The following is a 22,648-nucleotide window of genomic DNA, read 5'->3' as shown; positions in this document are numbered from 1 at the left end:
AATTCAGACATTTTCTTCACAAAGTTTATAAAGGTCCGCTGGAGGAGAACGCTTTCTACTTTCAGTGGGTGAAGGTGGTGAAGGCAAATCAGCGGTGTCTGGTGAGCAATCATAAGTCCAGGTATCATAGAGATCAGCCCCTGCCCCTCTAGGATGTAGAGGGGGACGGGATGGTAGGATACCTGAAGTTCCTGGTCTAGGCTCCAAAGGAATCGAAGGCATTGAAGGCACCGGCGAGGGCATCGATGGATGGCTTGGTGGCACCAACGGGCGTATCGGTGGCGATGGACATATCGGTATCGAAGGCTGAGGCAGAACTCCCGAAGGAGGAATGCGAAACGGTGTTTCTCCTCCCAAGGACAGAGTGAGCTGGGAGGGCACCAGTCCCATCGGTGACCCAGGGTCCATCGGTGGAAAAGCGGCAATGAGCGCTTCCCATCCTGGAGGGCAGCAGTGCCAATGCTGCTGGAATCGGGTCGGTGATTCGTACCGGTCGGTGCCAGAGGAACGTTGCATCGCCTTGTCGATGGCCTCCTGAACCATCTGGTCCAGTTCTTCTCGGAGACCTGGAGCAAGCAGCCCCAGCTCTGGAACAGAAGAAGGAGCCAGAGGCATAGCCGGAGGGCCCACCATTAAAGGCAGAGTCGCGGCTCCCGATGCCCTTTTTCGGGGGAGGGTTGCCTCGGTGACCCGGTCGCCAAAAAGGTCGGTGCATTTATTGGATGGGTGACGGCGGCTTGGACGATGGCGAGGTCAATGATTTCGCTCTCTCGGTGGTCCGAGACTTTCTATGCCGGTGGCGATGTTTGTCTCTACGATCCCCTCGGTCCTGAGGGGGAGTAGAGGGTGTTGAAGGCCGAGATGTCGTCGATGCCGGATGGTCACCGGCTGGTGGTTGGTGCTGGCGTGAAGTTGACCGTGCCGGTTCTGACGACGTCGATGCAATGGATGGAGTCGGGGTTTGAGCACGGAAGAGAAGTTCCATCTTCTCCATTCTGGCCTTGCGACCTTTTGGTGTCATAAGGGCACATTTGGTGCAGGTCAAGACATCGTGCTCTCTTCCAAGACACATTACACAGATTTTATGGGGGTCTGTGATGGACATGGTGCAATTACAGTCCGGGCACCGATAGAACCCTGATGCCATGGCAAAAAAATGAGCCACTGTACGGTTGACAGCCAGTAGGCCACGAGGGCCAAACTCGACGGTAATCGATGGAAACATGGGTAAAAACTTACCGGAGTACCACGGCTTGAAAAAGTTAGAAGAGGGACCCCTGTGGGGCAAATTAACTTTTAGTAATTCCGTGTGGAAAATTCCTGTCAGGAATCACTGCAGAGCTCCTTAACTGTGAGGCTACTGCTGCGCGGAAAAAAGAAGACTGAAGGGGGACCCCTGCTGGCTGCAGGCTTAGTGCCATGTTGGGCATGCCCAGTAGGGGCCAGTCAAAGTTCTGGAAACTTTGACAGAAGTTTTCCGTGATTGGGCTTCATCTTGTGATGTCACCCTTATGTGAAGACTACCATCCTGCTTGTCCTGTGAGAATGGAGAATACTGACGGACTGATGTTGGGGCAGGGCTATATATCCCTGACATCAGCTTTTACTCAGTCTCCTTCTGCTGTTAGAGGTGCATAACCCACTTGTGGGGCTTGATCTGCCTGAGTGCAGAGGACCAAATGTTTGTCAGGTTTATACCTTCCAATATTAAAAATTCACTATATAAACTGACAGAGTGGGACAAGTATGCATCCTTGTAGGTCTTCTCTTTTTAATTCCATGTTCTTTGCATTGGAGAAATTACTTACCTGATAATTTCGTTTTCCTTAGTGTAGACAGATGGACTCAGAACCAATGGGTATAGTGTACTTGTGCTAGCAGTTGGAGACGGATCAGATTTCAATCTGATGTCAGCTCCTAGTACATATACCCCTGCAGGAAATGCAACTCTTCAGTATTCTCCTCGAAAAGCATTGTGGATATATGTGTGACTGACTGATTGATTAACTTAATAATATGATTAACTTAAATAACTTCATAACTTGTTAGAACGTTTAAAACATGATTAACTTGAACTGGTTTATTTATTTATTTTATTTATTTAAAAAATTTTCTATACCGTCGTTAAGTTAAATACCATCACAACGGTTTACAGAAGGGCACGATAAAGAGAAATATGTGTGGTATAGAATACAAATTACTCGTGTGCCATCATAGTACGGTAACAATTGTTGATTGACTATAGCTGGAGACCGCCAGTGTACTCAACCGGAAAGCGTCGACACCCGGCAGGGTGGATGCCCTAGGTAGATGAAAACATGGCTTACCCTTGATTCATTGACAAAAACCCATGTATAACGGCAGCCAAGGGGGGGATGCTGAGTCCATCTGTCTACACTAAGGAAAACGAAATTATCAGGTAAGTAATTTCTCCATTTCCTAGTGTGTAGCACATGGACTCAGGACCAATGGGATGTATAAAAGCTACTCCCGAACCGGGTGGGAGGCTGCCCGTGGTCCACTTAGAATTGCCCTTGCAAATGCCATGTCCTCCTGAACCTGCACATCCAGACGGTAGATTCTGGAGAAGGTATGGATGGAGGATCACGTTGCCGCCCTGCAGATCTCGGCAGGTGACAACATTCTAGTTTCTGCCCAGGATACCGCCTGGGCTCTGGTAGAATGGGCCTTGACCTGTAGAGTTGGAGGTTTTCCAGCTTCTACGTAGGCCGTCTTGATGACTTCTTCGATCCAGCGGACAATGGTTGCCCGCGGGGCCGCTTCTCCTTGCCTCTTTCTGCTGTGAAGGACAAAAAGGTGGTCCGTCTTTCATACTGGTTCCGCCATTTCCAGGTATCTGGATAGGAGTCTGCCGCTGTTGAGGTGGCGTAGATTACGGGTTTCTTCCGAATTCTTCAAGCCATCCATCGTTGGTAGTGAGATGGTTTGGTTAAGGTGGAAGTGTGAGACCACTTTGGGGAGGAAGGAGGGCACCATGCGTAGCTGGATGGACCCCAGGGTGAGTCTGAAGAACGGCTCATGGCAGGACAGTGCTTGTAGTTCCGAGATGCGGCGGGCTGAACACACGGCCAGCAAGAACACCGACTTTAAGGGTAACAGACGGAGGGACAGGCCTTGGAGGAGTCTGAAGGCAGATCCCGCTAGGAACTCCAAGACGAGGTTGAGGTTCCATAGAGGTACTGGCCACTTTAGTGGTAGGCGGATGTGTTTGACTCCTTTCAGGAAGCGTGATACATCTGGGTGCGAGGCTATGCTGTTGCCCTCGCTCCCGGAGCCGTAGCATGACAATGCTGCCACTTGTACCTTGAAGGAGTTGAGGGACAGACCCTTCTGTAGTCCATTCTGTAAGAATTCCAGGATCACGGGGACATTGGAGGAGCATGGCTTGATGTCGTGGTCTTCGCACCAGGCCTCAAAAACTCTCCAGATCCTTATGTACGTTAGAGATGTGGAGAACTTGTGTGCCCGGAGGAGAGTATCTATTACCGCCCCCGAGTATCCGCTCTTTCTCAGGCGGGCCCTCTCAATGGCCTGACCATAAGAGAAAATTGAGCTGGGTCCTCGTGAAGGATCGGACCTTGTTGTAGTAGGTCTCTGTGTGGGGGCAGGGGTAGTGGGATCCCTGCCAGTAGTCTTCTCATGTCTGCGTACCAGGGTCTTCTTGGCCAATCTGGAGCCATCAGAAGAACTAGACCCCTGTGTCACTGTATCTTGTGTATGATTGCTCCCAGCAAGGGCCACGGCGGGAAGGCGTATAGCAGGGTCCCAGGTGGCCAGGTCTGTACCAGGGCATCGATCCCCTGGGAGTGCGGATCCCGCTTGCAGCTGAAGTATCTGGGTACTTGAGCACTGGATCTGCTTGCTAGAAGGTCCATGTCTGGGGTCTCCCACCGATTCACTATCATCTGGAAGGCTGTGGACGACAGCTTCCATTCTCCTGGGTTTAGACTTTCCCTGCTGAGGAAATATGCCGTGATGTCTTTCCCGGCGATGTGGACAGCGGAGATCTGGAAATTTGCTTCTGCCCACGCCATCAGGAGGTCTATTTCTAGGGACACCTGTTGGCTTCTGGTTCCGCCCTGTCGGTTGATGTAGGCCACAGTCGTGGCGTTGTCCGACATCACCCTGATCGCTTTGTCTCGGAGTCTGTGGGTGAACCCGCAGGCAGGCTAGTCTGACTGCCCGCGCTTCTAGGCAGTTGATGTTCCATCCTGCCTCTTCTGCGATACACCATCCTTGGGCGGTTAACTCTTCGCAGTGTGCTCCCCATCCGTGTAGACTGGCATCTGTGGTGAGCAGGGTCCAGGTTGGGGAGGATAGTCTTGATCCCTGGCTCATGTGGCTGGTCTGCAGCCACCACCGTAGCTGGGTCCGGATTCTGCCCGGGAGTGGTAGACATACGGTGTAGTGCTGGGACCGTGGGCTCCACCGCGATAGAAGTGAGCATTGTAGGGGCCTCATGTGGGCTCGCGCCCATGGCACCACTTCCAGTGTGGATGCCATCAGTCCGAGGACTTGCAGGTAGTCCCATGCTGTGGGACGAGGAATGCTCAGCAAGGTCTGCAGCAGATTCCGCAGTTTTGATCTCCTTGTGGGGGTCAAGCTGACCTTGTCTTCCTTGGTGTCGAATCGGACTCCTAGGTATTCCAGCGACTGTGAGGGCTGTAGGGAGCTTTTGTTTGTGTTGACCACCCATCCTAGGTTTTCCAGTAGTGTTATGACTCTGCTGGTTGCTTGGTGGCTTTCCTCCGGTGACTTTGCCCTGATCAGCCAATCGTCTAGGTAAGGGTGAACGAGGATTCCTTCCTTCCTCAGTGTTGCCGCCACCACTACTATTACCTTGGTGAACGTCCGGGGTGCTGTGGCTAACCCGAAGGGTAGTGCCCGGAACTGATAGTGATGATCCAGGACCTTGCAGCGTAGGTAGCGCTGGGATGTGTAAGTAGGCCTCCGACAGATCCAGGGATGTGAGGAACTCTCCTGGTTGTATTGCGCGTATGACGGATCGTAGGGTTTCCATGTGGAAGCGGGGGATCCTTAGGTTGCGATTGACAGACTTGAGGTCCAGGATAGGCCTGAATGTACCCTCTTTCTTGGGTACGACAAAGTAGATGGAGCAATGTCCAGTATTCATTTCCTGTGTAGGCACTGGGGTTATGGCCTCGAGGGCCAGAAGTCTGGATAGAGTAGCTTCCACTGCTGCCCTCTTGAGGAGGTCATGGCAGGGGGATTCCACGAACCTGTCTGGAGGGGTTCGAAGGAAATCCAGGTAGTACCCCTCCCGGATGATGGCTAGGACCCATTTGTCCGAAATTATCTCGACACATCTGCGGTAGAATAGGGCTAGTCTGCCCCCTATGGCTTCTTCCCTTGGATGGATCGGCTGATTCTCATTGTGGGGCATGGGTGGGGCCTGTCCCCGAGCTGGCTCCCCTCTTGTTGTGCTTGGTCCGAAAGGACTGGTTCTTGCCTGTAGGGCGGGGTGCTTGATAGTTGCTCTTGTAAGGGTTGAAGTGCTGCGAGCTTCTGCCCCTGGCGGACCTGTGGAAGGGACACTGGTTTCTCTTCGTCTTGTCTTCCGGCAGGCGTGGTAATGGGGAGTCGCCCCATTTGTTGGCCAGTTTTTCTAGTTCGCTGCCAAACAGGAGGGATCCTTTGAAGGGCATCCTCATGAGGCGCGTCTTGGAAGAGGTGTCAGCCGACCAACTTCGAAGCCAGAGTTGTCCCCTGGCCGCCACTGCGGACGACACTCCTCTGGCTGCTGTGCGCGCTAGATCGGAGGCAGCGTCAGTGAGGAATGATACTGCTGGTTCCATGTCTTCTCCAGAGTGTTGTTCCTGGCTTGTGATAGGCAGGCACGTGTCACCACGGTGCAGCAGGCCGCAATCTGCAGTGACATGGCTGCAACTTCAAATGACTGTTTTAGGATAGCTTCCAGGCGCCGGTCATGTGCATCCTTGAGCGCCGCTCCTCCCTCCACTGGGATGGTAGTGCGCTTGGCGACCGCACAGACTATAGCGTCCACTCTAGGGCATGCCAGAAGCTCCTTGGTCGCTGGGTCCAGGGGGTACATGGCTGACAAGGCTCTTCCCCCTTTGAATGTGGACTCTGGGGCATTCCATTCCAGGTCAATTAGCTGTTGTGCTGCCTGTAAGAGAGGAAAATGACGAGACGTCTGGCGAAGGCCCTCCAGCAGGGGGTTCGCTCTAGATTCCCCCGAGGTGCCTTGGCCCGGGATAGCGAGTTCCGTTAGACATTGGGATACAAGGTCCGGGAGCTCGTCCTTTGTGAAGAAGCGTCTTGTGGTTCGGTGTGGCTCTTTCCCCGAGGGAAGTTCCCCATCCTCCAGGGGCTCGACTTCCTCTTCGGAGAAATCCGTGTCTCAGTAGGCGGGGCTTCTGGGTGGTGGGAGCCTGTGCTTAGGCCTCGAGGATCCTGGGGCATGAAGGTCCTCTGGTGGAGCATGTGGCTGATCAGCCACAGGTGCAATTTGCATCTTGACAAAAGCGTGAATCCCCTTGAAAAACTCCATCCAAGATATCGACGCTGGGTCTAAGTTGAGGGGCGCAGGTTCTCTGGGGCTCCCCGTCTGTGGGGAGGACCACTGGGGCCTGCTAGGTCCAGGTTACCCCCTGAGGAGCTAGCACTGGGCCCTGGGTGGGACTGGCCCTGACCTGGATCTCCCAGGGCCTCCTCACAGTTTGCGCACAGGGCGTCTGCCTCCTCGCTCTGTGCGGCTCTGATGTGGCATACAGGGCAGAGGCCTTGAGCTTTTATTTCTGTTTCTGGAGGTGCCATGTCTGTGGACGCGTAAGCTCTTGTGCGCTCCAGTGCGCCTGAGATGTGCGTGCAGATATGCGCCTAGCCGTAGATATGCGCCCGGCTCTGTGCGTGCAACTTATGCGTGCAAGGTTTTATGTGCGCATAAGTTTATGCGCACAAGGATTTTGTGCGCTTAGCTCGATTTGTGTGCTCAGATCGAATGGCGGGCGGCACGGCGAATAGGGCCAAGATGGCGATGGCAAGCATGCAGGTAATATGGCGACCTCCTCGGAGGTCTCCATGTGGGCAGACCCTTGGAAATAGCCAGGGCCTGGCCCTGCTAGGGCTGATCAACCCGGTGGCACTGGTTCCGATCGGTGACCTGTGCTCCTCCTCGATCCTCGGAGACCGGATTCAAACAGCAGATTTCCACCTTACCTTGTGTCTTCGGCACTTCCCGGTTTCGTTCCGGGCGGTCTCTGGCTGCAGGGGGAGAGGGCCAATACCTTCACCGCCGCGCTCAAGGGGTGCACCCACTGCCTTTCAGCCGCGCCCGAGGATCGGGGGCTAGGTCCTCGCTGCGATTCGGCCGCCGGACCGAGGCTCACCTCAGAGGGACCACGGAAATCACCTCGGGAATCTCAACTGGGGGAGGGACCCAAGGGTATCACCGCAGGAGAGCGGGGCTCGTCTTCAGGTAGGTTTTCCCCTTTAATTTTGGTTTTCTTCTTTCGATTTGGTTCAAACGCTGCGAGAACATGCAGACAGTCCCTAACTGCTATGGAGATGGAAAATACTGAAGAGCTGCACTTCCTGCAGGGGTATATGTACTAGGAGCTGACGTCAGATTGAAATCTGATCCGTCTCCAACTGCTAACAGAAGTACACTATACCCATTGGTCCTGAGTCCATCTGCTACACGCTAGGAAATTCCTGTTATTGTTCTGACCAGATGACTTTAAAAATCTGACGGCTCTGTTATCAGTCTTTCTTAGGCCTAACATCCCACTGCAGCAGGATGGGAAATTTTAGGAACAGGCAGGGATCTAATGAGAACAAATGAAAATGGCTCTATAGAAAGCAAAGGGCAGAGTGACAACAAGCTATGTGCTTGTGTTTCACTTACAGCCATGACTGTTGCTTTATTTTCAAGAAGCTCCAGTTTTCAAAGGCCACTGCCAGTGGGAAGGGAAGTATTTCTTCTCTGTAACACTGCTGTACCCTACACCATGACAAGATCAGCTCCTTCCTTGATACTTGAGGAAAAGGACTACCCCAGGGCTTGAATCTCTTAGTTTTGTTTTGGAGGCTGGAAGAGAGAAGGTGTTGGGGGGCAGGATTAATTCCAGGGTGGCTCTCTTGTCCCTTCAAAGGCCCTTACCTGAGGAGGAAATACCAGATTAAATGTGACTGGAAATCTGTTCAAAGTGTGACTGAAGGACAGAAGTGTCAAAGTGAAATACACAGCACACAAACCAGGGAATGCAAAACAACAATTTAATACAATAATTAAAAAATGAAATCATTTACTGTCTTAACAGAAGTTCAGTCCCTTTGCCTACACAGGCCCATGTGGTACACACATAGGCCAGCTGGGATCTGCTCTGAGGTACAGGGCACAGAATGGAGGTTAGACTCCCTCCCAACCTTCCCAACATAGCTTTCCAAGCAATGAATTACTCTGAGCGGTACCCTGGGGGATGGAGCTCTACATTAACATTAGTGCACAGCAACAGGGGGGGGCAGGCTATACCCTTCTTTTCCTAACAATCTGTGGGTCCCAAACTTATCAACAAGCATTTGTGACAATATGCTCTACTGGAGAACAAGGTGAAATTGAATCAAGAATGGAAAAGGGCAGCTTAGCTGAGAGGTGAGACTGCTTCTTATAAACTTTTGGGTCCCCACTATGTCTAGCTACTGAAATAGCATCACAGCACCCCAAATACCTCTTAGGTGGCAAAGATGAACCAAAAAAAAAAAAGCTCTTAACACCTTGTGCCCACGTCAGACATGAGAGAAGGTTGCAGTTCTGCAGCTGTGAAGTATTTCCTTGTTGGAGCTTGCGCTCAGTAAGTCGCAAAGCCTCATTATGAGAAGCTTCAAACCCTGGCAATAGTACTCACAATGAATGCCCACAGCGCCAGAGAAATAAGTAAGGAAAAGGACAGAGATCCCCTCTCTCTCGCTCTCTTGCTAGAGAGCTTGGAAGCCTGTTAACCACCATCCAGGAACAGTAGGGATGTGTGCAGGGACAGAGAGGCAAGAACAGCAGGGATATCCAGAAACAAAAGCACACTGCATGGGTATGTTATCTGGATATTCAGCAGAATATATCTGGATAAGGGTTCCACTGACTAACTGGATAACATTAGGTCTGCTATTTGTGTGGACTAACTTGTCTACACAAATTTAGCTGGCTAGCACTCAGAATGGCACTATTCAGCCAAAAAAGCATAAATAAATAAAGAAAACTGTGTTAGCTCATCCTTGCCCTACCTCCATTTTGTCCAGGATACTTTGCCCATACAAAAAACTTTATGGAAAGTTACCCATGCAAAGGCAGAATATATTTAAAGGGCCAGATTAATGTGGATAAATGCTGATTTAACCCACATAAATCTTTTGTATATAGACCTCTTAATGTAACATTAGTGGGGCATAGAGGGCAGAGAACGCAGAGATATTTACAGGGAAGACTCAGTGTACAGTAAGTAGGGCAGGGAAGACTCGGTATGTACAGCTGCTGAGGCAGAGAAAGTATGGGTGCGTGCAGGGAAGACTCAGCGTACGGCCACTAGAGCAGAGAGAGCAGGGGTGCATGTAGGGACGACTCTGGGTACAGTCACTAGGGCAGAGAGAGCAGGGGTGCATGTAGGGACGACTCTGGGTACGGTCACTAGGGCAGAGAGAGCAGGGGTGCATGTAGGGACGACTCGGGGTACAGTCACTAGGGCAGAGAGAGCAGGGGTGCATGTAGGGACAACTCGGGGTACAGTCACTAGGGCAGAGAGAGCAGGGGTGCATGTAGGGACGACTCAGGGTACAGTCACTAGGGCAGAGAGAGCAGGGGTGCATGCATGTGTGTGGGGAGGACTCAGGGTACAGTCACTAGTGCAGAGCGAGCTAGGGTGCATGAAAGGAGGTCTCATTGTATGAATAGTGTGCCAGGCCAGGCATGGACAGAATGTTCCAAGGCACTGACTTCAACATACAGATGTTTCCTTAGCAAACTGGTACTGATTGACAGGAAGGGTCTTGGGGCTATGAGCCCTGAAAGTCCACACTCACACATGCTGCCATGCTCAGCACCTGCAGAGAGGAGGCCCAAATGCCCTTCCTGGAACAGGATGGAAATCAGGAAAACTGGCTACCTTCATTCTACAATTCTTCCCATCTCTGGACTTCAGCAACAGTCTCACTGCCCATGACACACACACATACATCCTGAACTTGCATACTTCATCAGCAGAGGTCACAAAGGCCACAGAGGCAGCGGCTGTCTCATCTCAGGAGATACCATTCTGAACCCTGCTCCCTCAGCAACATGGCAGGATGGGACAGTTCACATTTTCAGGAAAGGGGTGGTGAAAATTACTCATTTAAAAAAGAAAAAACAAAACAAAAGAAAAAAAAAAAGCAGGTAACAACTTCAGGTTTTACATTCTCCCCCCCCCCCACTCCCCACTCCCAGCCTATGAGAAAGCAGCAGCCTACCCCATGTGCATTTCTACCCTCCTCCATACTTCTGTCTGTCTGCCTGACTATCTTCCACGCTCAGTCCAGGGTCTATTAACCTTCTGAAGGTGTCAAAGAAAGCGGTGTTTGAAACAAAGAATGCTAGAAAGGGAGCTCCAGGTGCAGGAGAGGGAACAGGATCTGAGAGAAGATCTTGTCAGGAGTAGCAGGGAATCCTCTTCCATCTTTCTGGCTCTTCTTGGCCTCCTTACGACTTGACAGGATGAATAGAAAGTAGGCTTCCAAACTTAAAGTGCTGGATAACAGGGAACTTCTCCAGGCACTGCAAAACAAGAAAAGGAGTGAAGAAAATAATGTGGTATATGGCAAGAGATTGTATCAAATTCTAACAGCATATTTGAGACACAATCAGGTGGATGTAATACAGCTCAACACACGTTTTGGACACGCTAGGCTAACACCTGATGTAATAAGGGGATTAGCGCGTCCAAACTCACTAATAGTGCTCATGACATGTAAATGCCATATAGACCAATCTATTAGCTATTACCTCCTGATGCAGAAAATCGCCACTCAGCTAATGCACCCGATTTGACGCTACAAATTTAACGCCAGCCCCGGAGCTGGCGTTAAATCAACAGCGAGTCAAGACCACATGTAAAAAACAGAAAGGAAAATTAGTTTCTTACCTGATAATTTTCGTTCCTGTAGTACCAAGGATCAGTCCAGACTGCTGGGTTATGCCTCCCCTCCAGCAGATGGAGTCAGAGAAAAGCACCCCCCCAGATATACTGGCGTGCCACCTGTGATCCCTCAGTATAATCAATATCAAAGCAGAATGAAACATACATCCCATCCTTTTCCTTATATTAAGGAATCTAATCACAATGTACATTGTTGTCTTCTTGTTATGACCTCTTGTTGATTTCTTGTTGTTTAATCTATTTTCCCTACTGCTCTAGGTTAACCCCCTGCCCAGTTCGCCTCCCCTGTTGAAATCTTTTGTTAATATGTGAACCGGTATGATGTCCCCACTAATACCGGTATATAAAAGTTTCTAAATAAATAAATAAAAATCCTGTGTGTGTGTGTTTTTTGTTTTTTTTTTTAAACAACCAATGACTAGATCAAGTAAGGATACTCTAAAAATACCAGAAAACATTTCCCTTTTTTTTTTTTTAAACCAAGAACTTGCTGAAAACAACTGTTAAGAGAAGACAACAGGAATATGACAAGAATACGAGTGGACTCTCCTGTAATATACATACTTGGGCGGGCGTCTGGACTGATCCTCGGTACTACAGGAATGAAAATTATCAGGTAAGAAACAAATTTTCCTTTCCCTGTATGTACCAGGATCAGTCCGGACTGCTGGGATGTACCCGAGCCACCTTAAATGGGGTGGGACCCAGAGAGTCCCACTCGAAGCACACTGCTGCCAAAAGAATCTGCAGCCGGATCCCGGACATCCAACCGATAATGTCTAGCAAATGTGTGCAATGACTTCCAAGTAGCCGCTCTGCAAATTTCCTGGGGCGAAACACATTGGCTTTCAGCCCATGATGCCGCCTGAGAGCGGAGAGAATGAGCCTTAAGACCGTCAGGGACAGGACGTCCGTGACATATATACGTGGAAGCAATAGCATTCTTCAACCAGCGGGCAATGGTAGTTTTGGAAGCCTTATGTCCCTTCTTTGGACCATTCCACAAGACAAAAAGATGATCCGACCGACGAAAATCATTAGTTACTTCCAAATACCTTAAAAGGGTCTCGACTGTGAGAAGAGCGGGTATCCTCCTCCGAAAAGGATGGTAAGTCCACCGGCTGAATGACGTGGAAAGCTGAGACCGCCTTAGGTAAGAAGGAGGGTACCGTCCGCAGGGACACTCCCGACTCCATTATACTTAAAAATGGTTCCCTACATGACAATGCCTGTATTTTGGAAACACGACGCGCCGAACAAATAGCCACGAGAAAAACTGTTTTGAGAGTTAAATCCTTCAAGGTGGTCCATTTGATAGGCTCAAACGGCGAAGCGCAGAGACCACGAAGAACCAAATTCAAGCTCTAGGATGGCAAAGCGCTCGTATCAGAGGACGTAAATGTTTGACACCGCGCAAAAAACAAGCAACATCTGGATGACCCGCAATGGAAGAACTTTCAATCTTACCACGCAGACAGCCCCAAGGCCGCCACCTTTACTCGAAGAGAACTATAGGCCAAGCCCTTTTTCAAGCCATCCTGCAAAAACGCGAGAATATGTACTATAGAGGTCCGCTGTGGGGACACCTTCAACCCACTGCACCATGAGTCAAAAATCTTCCAGACCCTAACATAGACAAGGGAAGTGGAGGTCTTGCGGGCCCTAAGAAGAGTGGAAATCATGGCTTCCGGGTAACCTTTCTTTCTCGGTTGTCTCCTTTCATAAGCCAAGCCGCTAGACAAAAGCGATCCACTTGATCGAAAAATACGGGACCCTGTCGCAGAAGATTCGGGATGTGGTACAGACGCAAGGGATCGTCTACCACTAAGTTGATTAGATCCGTGAACCATGGTCTTCGCGGCCACTCCGGAGCCACTAGAATAACCAGCCCCCGGTGAGATTCTATGCATCTTAGAACTTTTCCCACCAGTGGCCAAGGAGGGAACACATAAAGGAGAATGTCTGGAGGCCACGGAAGCACCAGAGCATCTACCCTTTCCGACCCATGCTCTCTCCTGCGACTGAAGAAGCGAGCCGCTTTGGCGTTGAGCCGAGTCACCATCAAATCCAAGCGCGGGGTTCCCCAGTGGCGAGTTATGAGCTGCATCGCCTCGGATGACAGCTCCCACTCTCCTGGATCCAGACGCTGTCGGCTGAGAAAATCCGCCTGGACATTGTCCACGCCTGTGATGTGAGAAGCCGCGAGATGGCTCAGGTGACGTTCCACCCAGGCCATCAACAAATCCACTTCTGAGGCTGCAAGGTGACACTAGAAACAGATCGCGGAGTGGCCAAGCAAAATCCAAAGCGTAACCGTGACTTATAATGTCGAGAACCCACTGGTCCGATGTTATCCTGACCCATTCCTCCCGAAACAGGAACAGCCGCCCCCCAATCTGTGGGACGGAGGAATGGGTCGGCGTCCCTTCATTGTGAAATCTTGTTGGGGGTAAAACTATGAGGGGCCCCCGAACGCTGAGGCCTCCTGCTTCGAAAGGAATGTGCCCACGCCTGCGAACGGGATGCTGACTGTCTCTGTGTGAAGGAAGAACCCCATCCCACACAAAAACAGTGCTGACCACGGAAACGGCCCCTAAACACGCCGGAAGGGCAAAACTGTCTGGGCTTGTCCTCAGGAAGCTTATAAACTTTGTTGTCCCCCAAGTCCTTAATAAGCTGTTCCAGCTCATCCCCAAAAAGCAATTTTCCCCTAAAGGGAAAGGAACCAAACTGGAATTTGGAGGAGGCATCTGCCGACCAGTTACGGAGCCATAGTAGCCGCCTTGCGGAAACCGCCGATGACATAGTGCGTGCAGAAGTCCGTAGGAGATCATATAAGGTGTGCCTGCTCTGCCTCCTCCGGGGGGAGCTCTTGGGCCGTAAGCAACTGTTGAACCCAGTGGAGAGTGGCGCTCTGTATGAGACTGCTACAGACCGCGGCCCGGATGCCGAGCGCAGAGACCTCAAAAATGCGCTTCAGTAAGATCTCCAGCTTCCGATCCTGAAGCGCTGTTCCGCCAGTCGAGGGAATGGTGGTATGCTTAATTACAGCCGTGACCACAGAGTCTACCTTGGGAAGCTTGAGAAGATTTAAGGATTCGCTCGGTAGGGGATACAGCTTCTCCATAGCCCTGCTGACACTTAATGAGGCTTCGGAGAAATCCCATTCCCTGGGTACAATTTGAAACAACTTAGAGGTCCACCGCAAACTTTTCCATTTCACCCTAAGGCCCGCCAAAACAGAATCTCCTGGAGAAGAATCCGCCAGAGGTTGCGGTGCCGGGATCTCCAGCTCCCGCAACACATGTGGAATTAAAAGATCCAGCTCATCCTTGCTGAATAAGCGAAGGATCCGAGGATCATCCCCCTCTACCGGTACATGTGTGTCCACATCTCCGCCCATGTCCATAGCGAAGGGGTCCTGGGAGGGGTCCGCGGCCTTGGGAATATCAGGTTCCGCAGCCGGACAGTGAAGACAAGCCCCCGCCTTCCCCTGGTCCGGAGCGGGCTTGAAAAGCTTAGGCGGAGGGGGAGGCGAGTCCTCCCAATCTGCCTCAGCCTCTAAATAGGCTTTATGTATTAATAGGACAAAATGTGAAGAAAATGGAGGTGGCCTCTTTAAGGCCCTCCCTGCAGGCCGAGAGAAGGAAGGGTCCGAATCTGCTGTGAAATCGCGGGCGCGCTGGGGACTTAAGGCCGGCAGAGAGGAAGGAGGTAAATCCACCCCTTCCGACGCTGCATCAGCATCTGTGCTTGGCGCGGGCAAAATGGCCGCCGCTCCCTCGCCGAGTGGGGGCGGGGTAGGCCTCTGCCCCCGAGCCACCGGGACTCGCCGCAGTTCGCTCGGCCACGATAAGGGGGAGCCCCGTGCTGCATGCAGCCGCCGAGAGGGTTCCTTGCCCCCGGGGGATACACCGGAAGCAGAGACCCTCTTGGGAGGGTCATGTCCCCGACTCCCCGCAGGCCATGCAGGCGGAGGCGCGCGGCATGGCGATCACTGGGCTGCCTAAAAACCGCGTGAAATTTTATGAGGAGGAAAGTTATTGCGCCGGGTGAAAGATCCACCCCCTCCGGAGACCCGGGGCCATTTCGTGGCAGGCCGGGGTTGGAAATGGCTGCACTAAGGACCCGTTGAAAAAAGGTCTGTGTGTCTTTTTTTTTTTTTTTTTTTTTTTTAACAATAAAGTTAACCAAGCCCTTTACAAAATACAAGCAGTCTCCTTCCTATGGCAAACTATGAGCCCCCTTCAGAGGAATGCACATCTCTGGAATCTAGGAAGGGGGGAGAGTGACCGGCCCACCAGTAAATACTCCCCCTGGCCACCGAGTAACAGAAATGCTCCGGGTAACCTGGTGTTAGGGCGATCTCCTGCACTTGGGCCGTCGGCTGCCAGTATTCAAAATGGCGCCGGTAGCCTTTGCCCTTACTATGTCACAGGGGCTACCAGTGCCATTGGTCGGCCCCTGTCACATGGTAGGAGCAATGGACGGCCGGCGCCATCTTGTGTTCCTACCATGTGGCAGGAGCCGACCAATGGCACTGGTAGCCCCTGTGACATAGTAAGGGCAAAGGCTATCAGCGCCATTTTGAAAACTGGCAGCCGACCACCCAAGTGCAGGAGATCGCTCCGGACCCCCACTGGACCACCAGGGTCTTTTGGCAAGTCTTGGGGGGGGGGGTAGGAGGGTGGGAGGTTGTAGTTAATTACATTTAAAGGGTTGGGATGGGGACAAAAAAAACATTTTATGCCCTACCCTAAATTTGTTCCATAAGACACGCAGACACCCAGGAACAGAGCCGGTTTAGCACACCATTCTTTTTTTTTTTTTTTTAATTTTCCCGCTCTGAATCCTAGGTGCGTCTTATGGAGCGAAAAATACGGTACATAGTGGCGATAATGTCATAGATAAAGTCTGTTTACTCTGCCTCCATCTGCTGGTTCGGGGACATAACCCACTTGTTTGGACTGAAATGGACTGGTGTATCAGGGTGAAATCGAAGTTCTTATCTGGCAGAGATACTTCACACTTCTGCTCACTCACCTCTGCCTTGTACATGCGGATCAGCCCCTGGTTGACTTTGGCCCATGATGGTACAGCACTGATGTTCCATAGCTGGTTGGAGTGTTCTGCAAATGGGCCAGTCTTCATCTACAGCAGAAAGAGAAGAGATATAGCATGGAGCACTGAAAGGCATTTATTGTGAGGGATGTGTACACAAAAAAAATGAAAATAATTACAAACCTTGATGGTATGATAGATATTTCTGCTTTGCTGCTTGTTGAAGAATGCTCCCCGAAGCACTGATACATACCCCGTAGGAAAAATGTATACATTACATGTTATTTCTCTTAGATTTCAGGGCTTGCTTCTGGATGCTGTATGCCTGACTGCCCTTTGACCCTCCTTGTAGGTCCTATCAGGAAGCTGCTGCAGGTGCACACTGCTCCCTAAACAACTATGCAGGGCCTGGGTGAGGAGTTTAGTATCTTTTGGAAGAGAGCAAACTGCACTCAGAGATGGTGAGAAGGAAGAGCTCCTGCAGCCTCTCTCTAACTAGAAGGTATTTATACTCAGCGCATATCTAACCATCAGGTTGCAGGAATCAGAACCCCTGTGAACAGATGACCCATGAATCAGAACATGCGGGAGAAGCTGCAGAGCTGAACTTAGGCATTTCTCCTTATTGCTCACCATACAAAATGAGAAATTACTACTTACCTGATAATTTCCTTTTCCTTAAGTTTGATAGATTCAGGACCAGTGGGTTATGCATCTCTAGGACCAGTGGGTTATGCATCTCTACCAGCAGATGGCAAACTGACGTCACAGTATATATAATCCTGCCCTGACATCAGCCTGCCACTATTCTCTTCAAAAGCAACTATGGACAGACTAGCAAAAAACTTGATTAAAAACAGACAACCATTTCTGTACTCAAACAACAAGAAACACTGAACTCAGGCAAGAATGTATGCATACTAGGCTTGGGACTGGATGAACACAGCCACACAGGAGGAGCATTACACAATCATTCGGCAGCCAAGTGCGGGAAGCTGACTCCATCTATCCATCTTAAGGAAAAGGAAATTATCAGGTAAGTAATATTTTCTCATTTCCTAGCATGTAGATAGATGGAGTCAGGACCAGTGGGATGTATCCAAGCTACTCCAGAATAGGGTGGGAGGCTACCCGCGGTCCAGTGAACACCGCACGTGCAAAGGCTGCATACTACCGGGCCTGCACATCCAGACGATAGTACCTGGAAAAGGTGTGTAAGGTGGACCACATCGCAGCTCGACAAATGTCAACAGGAGACAACAATCTAACCTCATCCCATGACATTGCCTGAGCCCTGGTGGAATGAGCCCTAACCTGAGTAGGCAACGGCTTTTCAGTGGCCACATATGCGGCCGTAACTACCTCCTTAATCCAGCGAGCTAATGTAGCCTGCGAAGCTGGCTCACCCTGTTTACCTCCACCATGAAGAACAAACAGGCGATCTGTCTTTCGGAAAGGTTTAGAAACCTCCAGATACCTCGCATGTCTCTTGACATCCAAAGGACACAACAGGCAATATTCCTCTGAATCTCTTTCCCTATCCAGGGACGGCAGGGAAATGGACTGATTCAAGTGAAAATCTTAGACCACTTTAGGCAAAAAAGAAGGAACAGTATGCAGCTGTATTGCCCCTGGAGTCACCCGAAGGAACGGCTCCTGGCAAGACAAGACCTGCAGCTCGTACATTTGACGCACAGAACATATCACCACCAGAAACACCGTTTTCAAGGACAGTAACTGCCATGAAAGGCTCGCAATGGTCGAAACATAGGGCCCGCCAAGAAATCAAACACCAGATTAAGACTCCAGAAGGCTACCGGTAACCGCAATAGAGGACGAAGATGTTTCACTCCCCTCAAGAAACAGGTTATGTCTGGATGAGCCGATAAGGATTCACCATTCACCTGGCCTCTGAAACAAGCAAGAGCCCCTACCTGTACCTTCAAGGATTTAAGGGCCAACCCTTTATTCAACTGATCTTGCAAAAATTCTAAAACGAGCTGGATCTTAACTCAAGGAAGCACTCCTCGATCTTCATACCAAACCTCAAACACTCGCCAAACCTGCACATAGGCTAAGAAAGTGGAGAACTTTCATGCTCATAACAAGGTGGCAATCACCACAGTAAAATATTCACTCTTCAGCAAGCGAGCTCTCTCAAGGGCCATACCTTAAGACAAAACTGAGTTGGATCTTTGTGAAGAACAGATCCCTGCTACAACAGATTCCTGTGTGCCAGAAGATGGAGGGGGAGTCTATCAGGAGCCTTCGCAGATCTGCATACCATGGTTTCCTGGAGGAATCTGGTGCCACCAAATGCTCCATCCCCCTGTGACCTTTAACCCTTCCAACTATTCTGCCCAACATGGGCCATGGGGGAAAGGCATACAGCAGCTTGTCCTTCGGCCAAACCTGCACAAAAGCATTGATACCCAAGGACTTTGGATCTCTCCTGCGACTGAAGAATCGAGGACCCTTCGCATTGCAAGAAGTCGCTAGCAGGTCTAGAAATGGAAGGCCCCAGTGATCCACTATCAGCTGAAATGCTTCGTTGACAATACCCATTCTCCTGGGTCCAGACTCTCCTTACTGAGAAAGTCTGCTCTTACATCGTCTTTTCCTGCAATGTGCAAGGTCAAGATCTCCTAAAGCTGCGCTTCCGTCCATTCCATAAGTTGGTCTATCTCTTGCGACACTTGCTGACTCTTAGGTCCTCCCTGCCGACTGATGTAAGCCACAGTCATTGCGTTGTCTGACATTACCTGGACCGCTCGACCCTGCAGCCTGCCGCTGAACTGCAAGCACACCAACCAGACCTCCCAGGCTTCCAGCCGTTCGATGTTCCTGACAGTGAACTCCCCAACTCTGGAGTCTCGCATCTGCCATGAGTACCAACCAGTCTGGCGATGTCAGGGAGATTCCCTCTCTCAAATGATTCGCTTGCAGCCATCACTGTAGGTGAGAGCAGACTTCCATCAGCAGGTGAAGCCGAATCGAATAGTCCTGAGACTGCGGGCTCCAACAAGACATCAGGGAACGCTGAAGAGGATGCATGGCATCAAACTGAGTATCTGCAGATAGGACCACCCTGTTGGGCGCAACTGTGTCATCAACTTCTGAAATCAAGCTTCTGCCAGGAAAACATTGCCCTGCTTCATGTCGAATCAAACACCCAGATACTCCAACAACTGAGATGGCTGAAGACTGCTCTTGGCTAGGTTCACCATCCAACTAAGCTCCTGCTACAGGGCGATCACCTTGCGGGTCACCAGGCTGCTCTCTTCCAGAGACTTGGCCCAAATCAGCCAGTCGTCCAAATACAGGTGTATCAGGATCCCATCCTCTCTCAACTCTGCCGCCGCCACCACCACCACAACCTTGGAAAAAGTTCTAGGAGTGGGGGCCAGACCAAATGGCAGCACCCAATACCAATAATGGCACCCCAACACCACGAAATGCAGAAAATGGTGTTCCAATCGGATGGGAATATGGAGATACGCCTCTGACAGATCCAAAGAGGTCAGAAATTCCCCTGACTGCACGGCCATTATCATTGAGCGTAAAGTTTCCATGTGAAAATGAGTCACCCGCAAATGATGGCTGACCCCTTTTAGATCCAGGATGGGACTAAAGGAGTCTTCTTTCTTGGGCGCAATGAAATAAATGAAATATCGACCTGTATTTTCTTGAGACGTGGGTACTGGAACCACAGCCCTCAAACTGAGGAGCCTTGACAGTGTACACTCCACTGCCTGCTTCTTCTGCAGGGAGTGACAGAGAGACACCATGAACATGTCCCGAGGAACACTGCGAAATTCCAGCGCATATCCTTCTTGTATCAGCTCCAGGACCCACTGATACAATGTGATTTCGACCCACCTCTGATAACAGAGAGAGAGACAGACATCCCCCTATCTCCTGTTCCCAGGGGTGGGTTGGCAAATCTTCAATGGGAGACCCAAGGGGTACCATTACCTGAGCCCTCGCCCCGCCTTGGCTGTCTTGGATGAAAGGACTCAGATCTACAGAAAGCTGAGTCTTCTGAAAGGTCACCCATCTGTAGGGACGAAACTGCTTGGAGCCCCTGTGACAACCCCTCATACCAAGGGGCACGGTGACTGCTTCTTCTCCTCCAGCAACTGAGGAACCGGGGACTCGCCCCATTTTCTGGCTAGTTTCTCCAACTCGCACCCAAACAAGAGCGAGCCTTTAAAGGGCAATTTCGTAACATTAGCTTTGAAGGTTGCATCAGCTGACCACTTTCTCTGCCATAACTGATGCCTGGCCGCTTGTCTGAAGCTATTCTTCTGGCTGAGGTACGAACTAAATCGCAGCCTGCATCTGCTAAAAAGGCAGCGGCGGCGGGTTCCTTAACTGCTCTGGAATTCACACCAGAGTCATCAACCTCCTGAGAGAGAACCAAACAAGAGCGAGCCACCAGGGAACAACAAGAAGCTTTCTATAAGGTCATTGTTGCTGCTTCAAATGCTTGCTTAAGGATGGCCTCAATCCTCCTATCATGCACATCTTTCAAGGCCACTCCACCCTCTACAGGGATAGCTGTGTTTAGAGATGGCACATAAAAGCGCATCCACTTTCGGAAAACGCAGATGTTCTCTCACTACTGGATCCAGAGGATACAGGCCTTCCAAGGTCCATCCCCCTTTGATATTTGCCTCTGAGGCATCCCGGCTCAAGATCAATCAATTCTTGAATGGCCTCCATTACAGGGAAAAAAATAAGAGACTTTATGCAAAGAAACCAAAATGGGATTTTTCTTTGGTTCAGACATTGAGTCTGCCCCAGATACTCCCAACATTTTCAATGACTGGGTCTGCCCAGCAAGGTTTTACATTTTTTTTTCTTTCATATTTTTCTGTTACTCTTGTCCCTTTAAATAATTTTTTTGGTTCTATTTCCCTTCCACCCCCACCATCGTAGATAGCAGTGCTGGAGCTGCATCTAAGTGAAGTATCCAGCTAATTGGTTTGGGGTAGTAACCGCCGTAATAAGCAAGCTACTCCCACGCTTGTTTACCCAGCCTGTACAATTCAGTCCTTGTTGGTAGATGTCTAAATATAAAACATCTTTTCTTCATTCTCCCTGCCGTTGAAGCAGAGAGCTATGCTGGATATGCACTGAAAGTGAAGTATCAGGCATTTTTGGTTTTGGGGTAGTAACCGCCATAACAAGCAAGCTACTCCCCTGCTTTTATATGGATGCAAATCCTTTTTTCCACATTTCCTCTTGCCGTTGAAGCATAGAGCAATGTTGGAGTCGCATTAACCATGTGTATGTTTATTGAATAAGGATATTCATCTCCAGGTAGTAGCCGTCATTCCCGCATGCCTCTTCTCTTCATTCACATCCTCTAGACTTTATGGATCCACAGTATTTATCCCACGCCTCTTTGAAATCCTTCACAGTTTTGCTCTTCACCACTTCCTCCGGAAGGGCGTTCCAGGCATCTACCACCCTCTCCGTGAAGAAATACTTCCTGACATTGGTTCTGAGTTTTCCTCCCTGGAGTTTTAAATTGTGACTCCTGGTTCTGCTGATTTTTTTGCAAAGGAAAAGGTTGTCGTTGTCTTTGGATCATTAAAACCTTTCAAATATCTGAAAGTCTGTATCATATCACCCCTGCTTCTCCTTTCCTCCAGGGTGAACGTATTTTGATTCTTCAATCTCTCCTCATAAGACATTTGATGAAGACCCTCCACCTTTTTGGTCGTCCTTCTCTAGACCGCCTCCATCTTGTCTCTGTCCCTTCCGAGATACTGTCTCCAGAACTGAACACAGTACTCCAGGTGAGGCCTCACCAAGGACCTGTACAAGGGGATAATCACTTCCCATTTCTTACTTGATATTCCTCTCTCTATGCTGCCCAGCATTCTTCTGGCTTTAGCTATCGCCTTGTCACATAGTGTCTATTTATTTATTTATTTATAACTTTTTTTATACCGAAGTTCAGGTAACAGAATTACTTATCACTCCGGTTTACATTATAACAAGTAGAAAACAATGACAACATATGTCTTACAATGAACAAATGAGTGAACAACTTGGATAACATAACATAACTAGGAACAGTAGCAGTATGCACTATTAGAGCGAGACTAGCGCATAGGGAGGGAGGTTTGCTAATGGGGGGGGGGGGGAGGAGGGAGAAATTTCTTATTGATGAGTAAAAACATGAGCATAGGTTCTGGACGTCAACAGTATGAAAACAGTCTATGGGAGCTGTGGAAGACTAAGTAAGTTAAGGGAATGCTTGACCGAATAGCCATGTCTTGAGTCTTTTTTTGAACGTGTTGGGGCAATGTATCAGCCTTAGCTCCGGAGGAAGCAGATTCCACTGTTTGGGGCCTGCTGTTGATAGAGCTCTTTTACTTAAAGATGTT

At 50.0% G+C, this 22,648-nt stretch overlaps 1 protein-coding gene across 4 annotated transcripts in view; it reads right to left on the bottom strand.

Moving 5' to 3' along the window:
* Positions 1–8,261: 8,261 nt before the first annotated feature.
* Positions 8,262–22,648, bottom strand: part of PTPA (protein phosphatase 2 phosphatase activator) — a 75,795-nt gene continuing 61,408 nt past the window's right edge. For all 4 annotated transcript variants that reach the window (XM_029612043.1, XM_029612045.1, XM_029612042.1 and 1 more), the window contains 2 exons: positions 16,230–16,337; positions 8,262–10,804 (listed from right to left, as the gene is read on the bottom strand). In XM_029612043.1, coding sequence (XP_029467903.1) covers positions 10,730–10,804; positions 16,230–16,337 — 183 coding nt within the window. In that variant the 3' untranslated portion in view covers positions 8,262–10,729. The remainder of the gene's footprint in view (positions 10,805–16,229; positions 16,338–22,648) is intronic.

The sequence above is a fragment of the Rhinatrema bivittatum genome, chromosome 8 (assembly GCF_901001135.1).
Source record: "Rhinatrema bivittatum chromosome 8, aRhiBiv1.1, whole genome shotgun sequence".
In the NCBI taxonomy this organism is placed as follows: domain Eukaryota; kingdom Metazoa; phylum Chordata; class Amphibia; order Gymnophiona; family Rhinatrematidae; genus Rhinatrema; species Rhinatrema bivittatum.
Note: the sequence above shows the minus strand (reverse complement) of the source record. Positions and strands in the feature narration are given on the sequence as shown.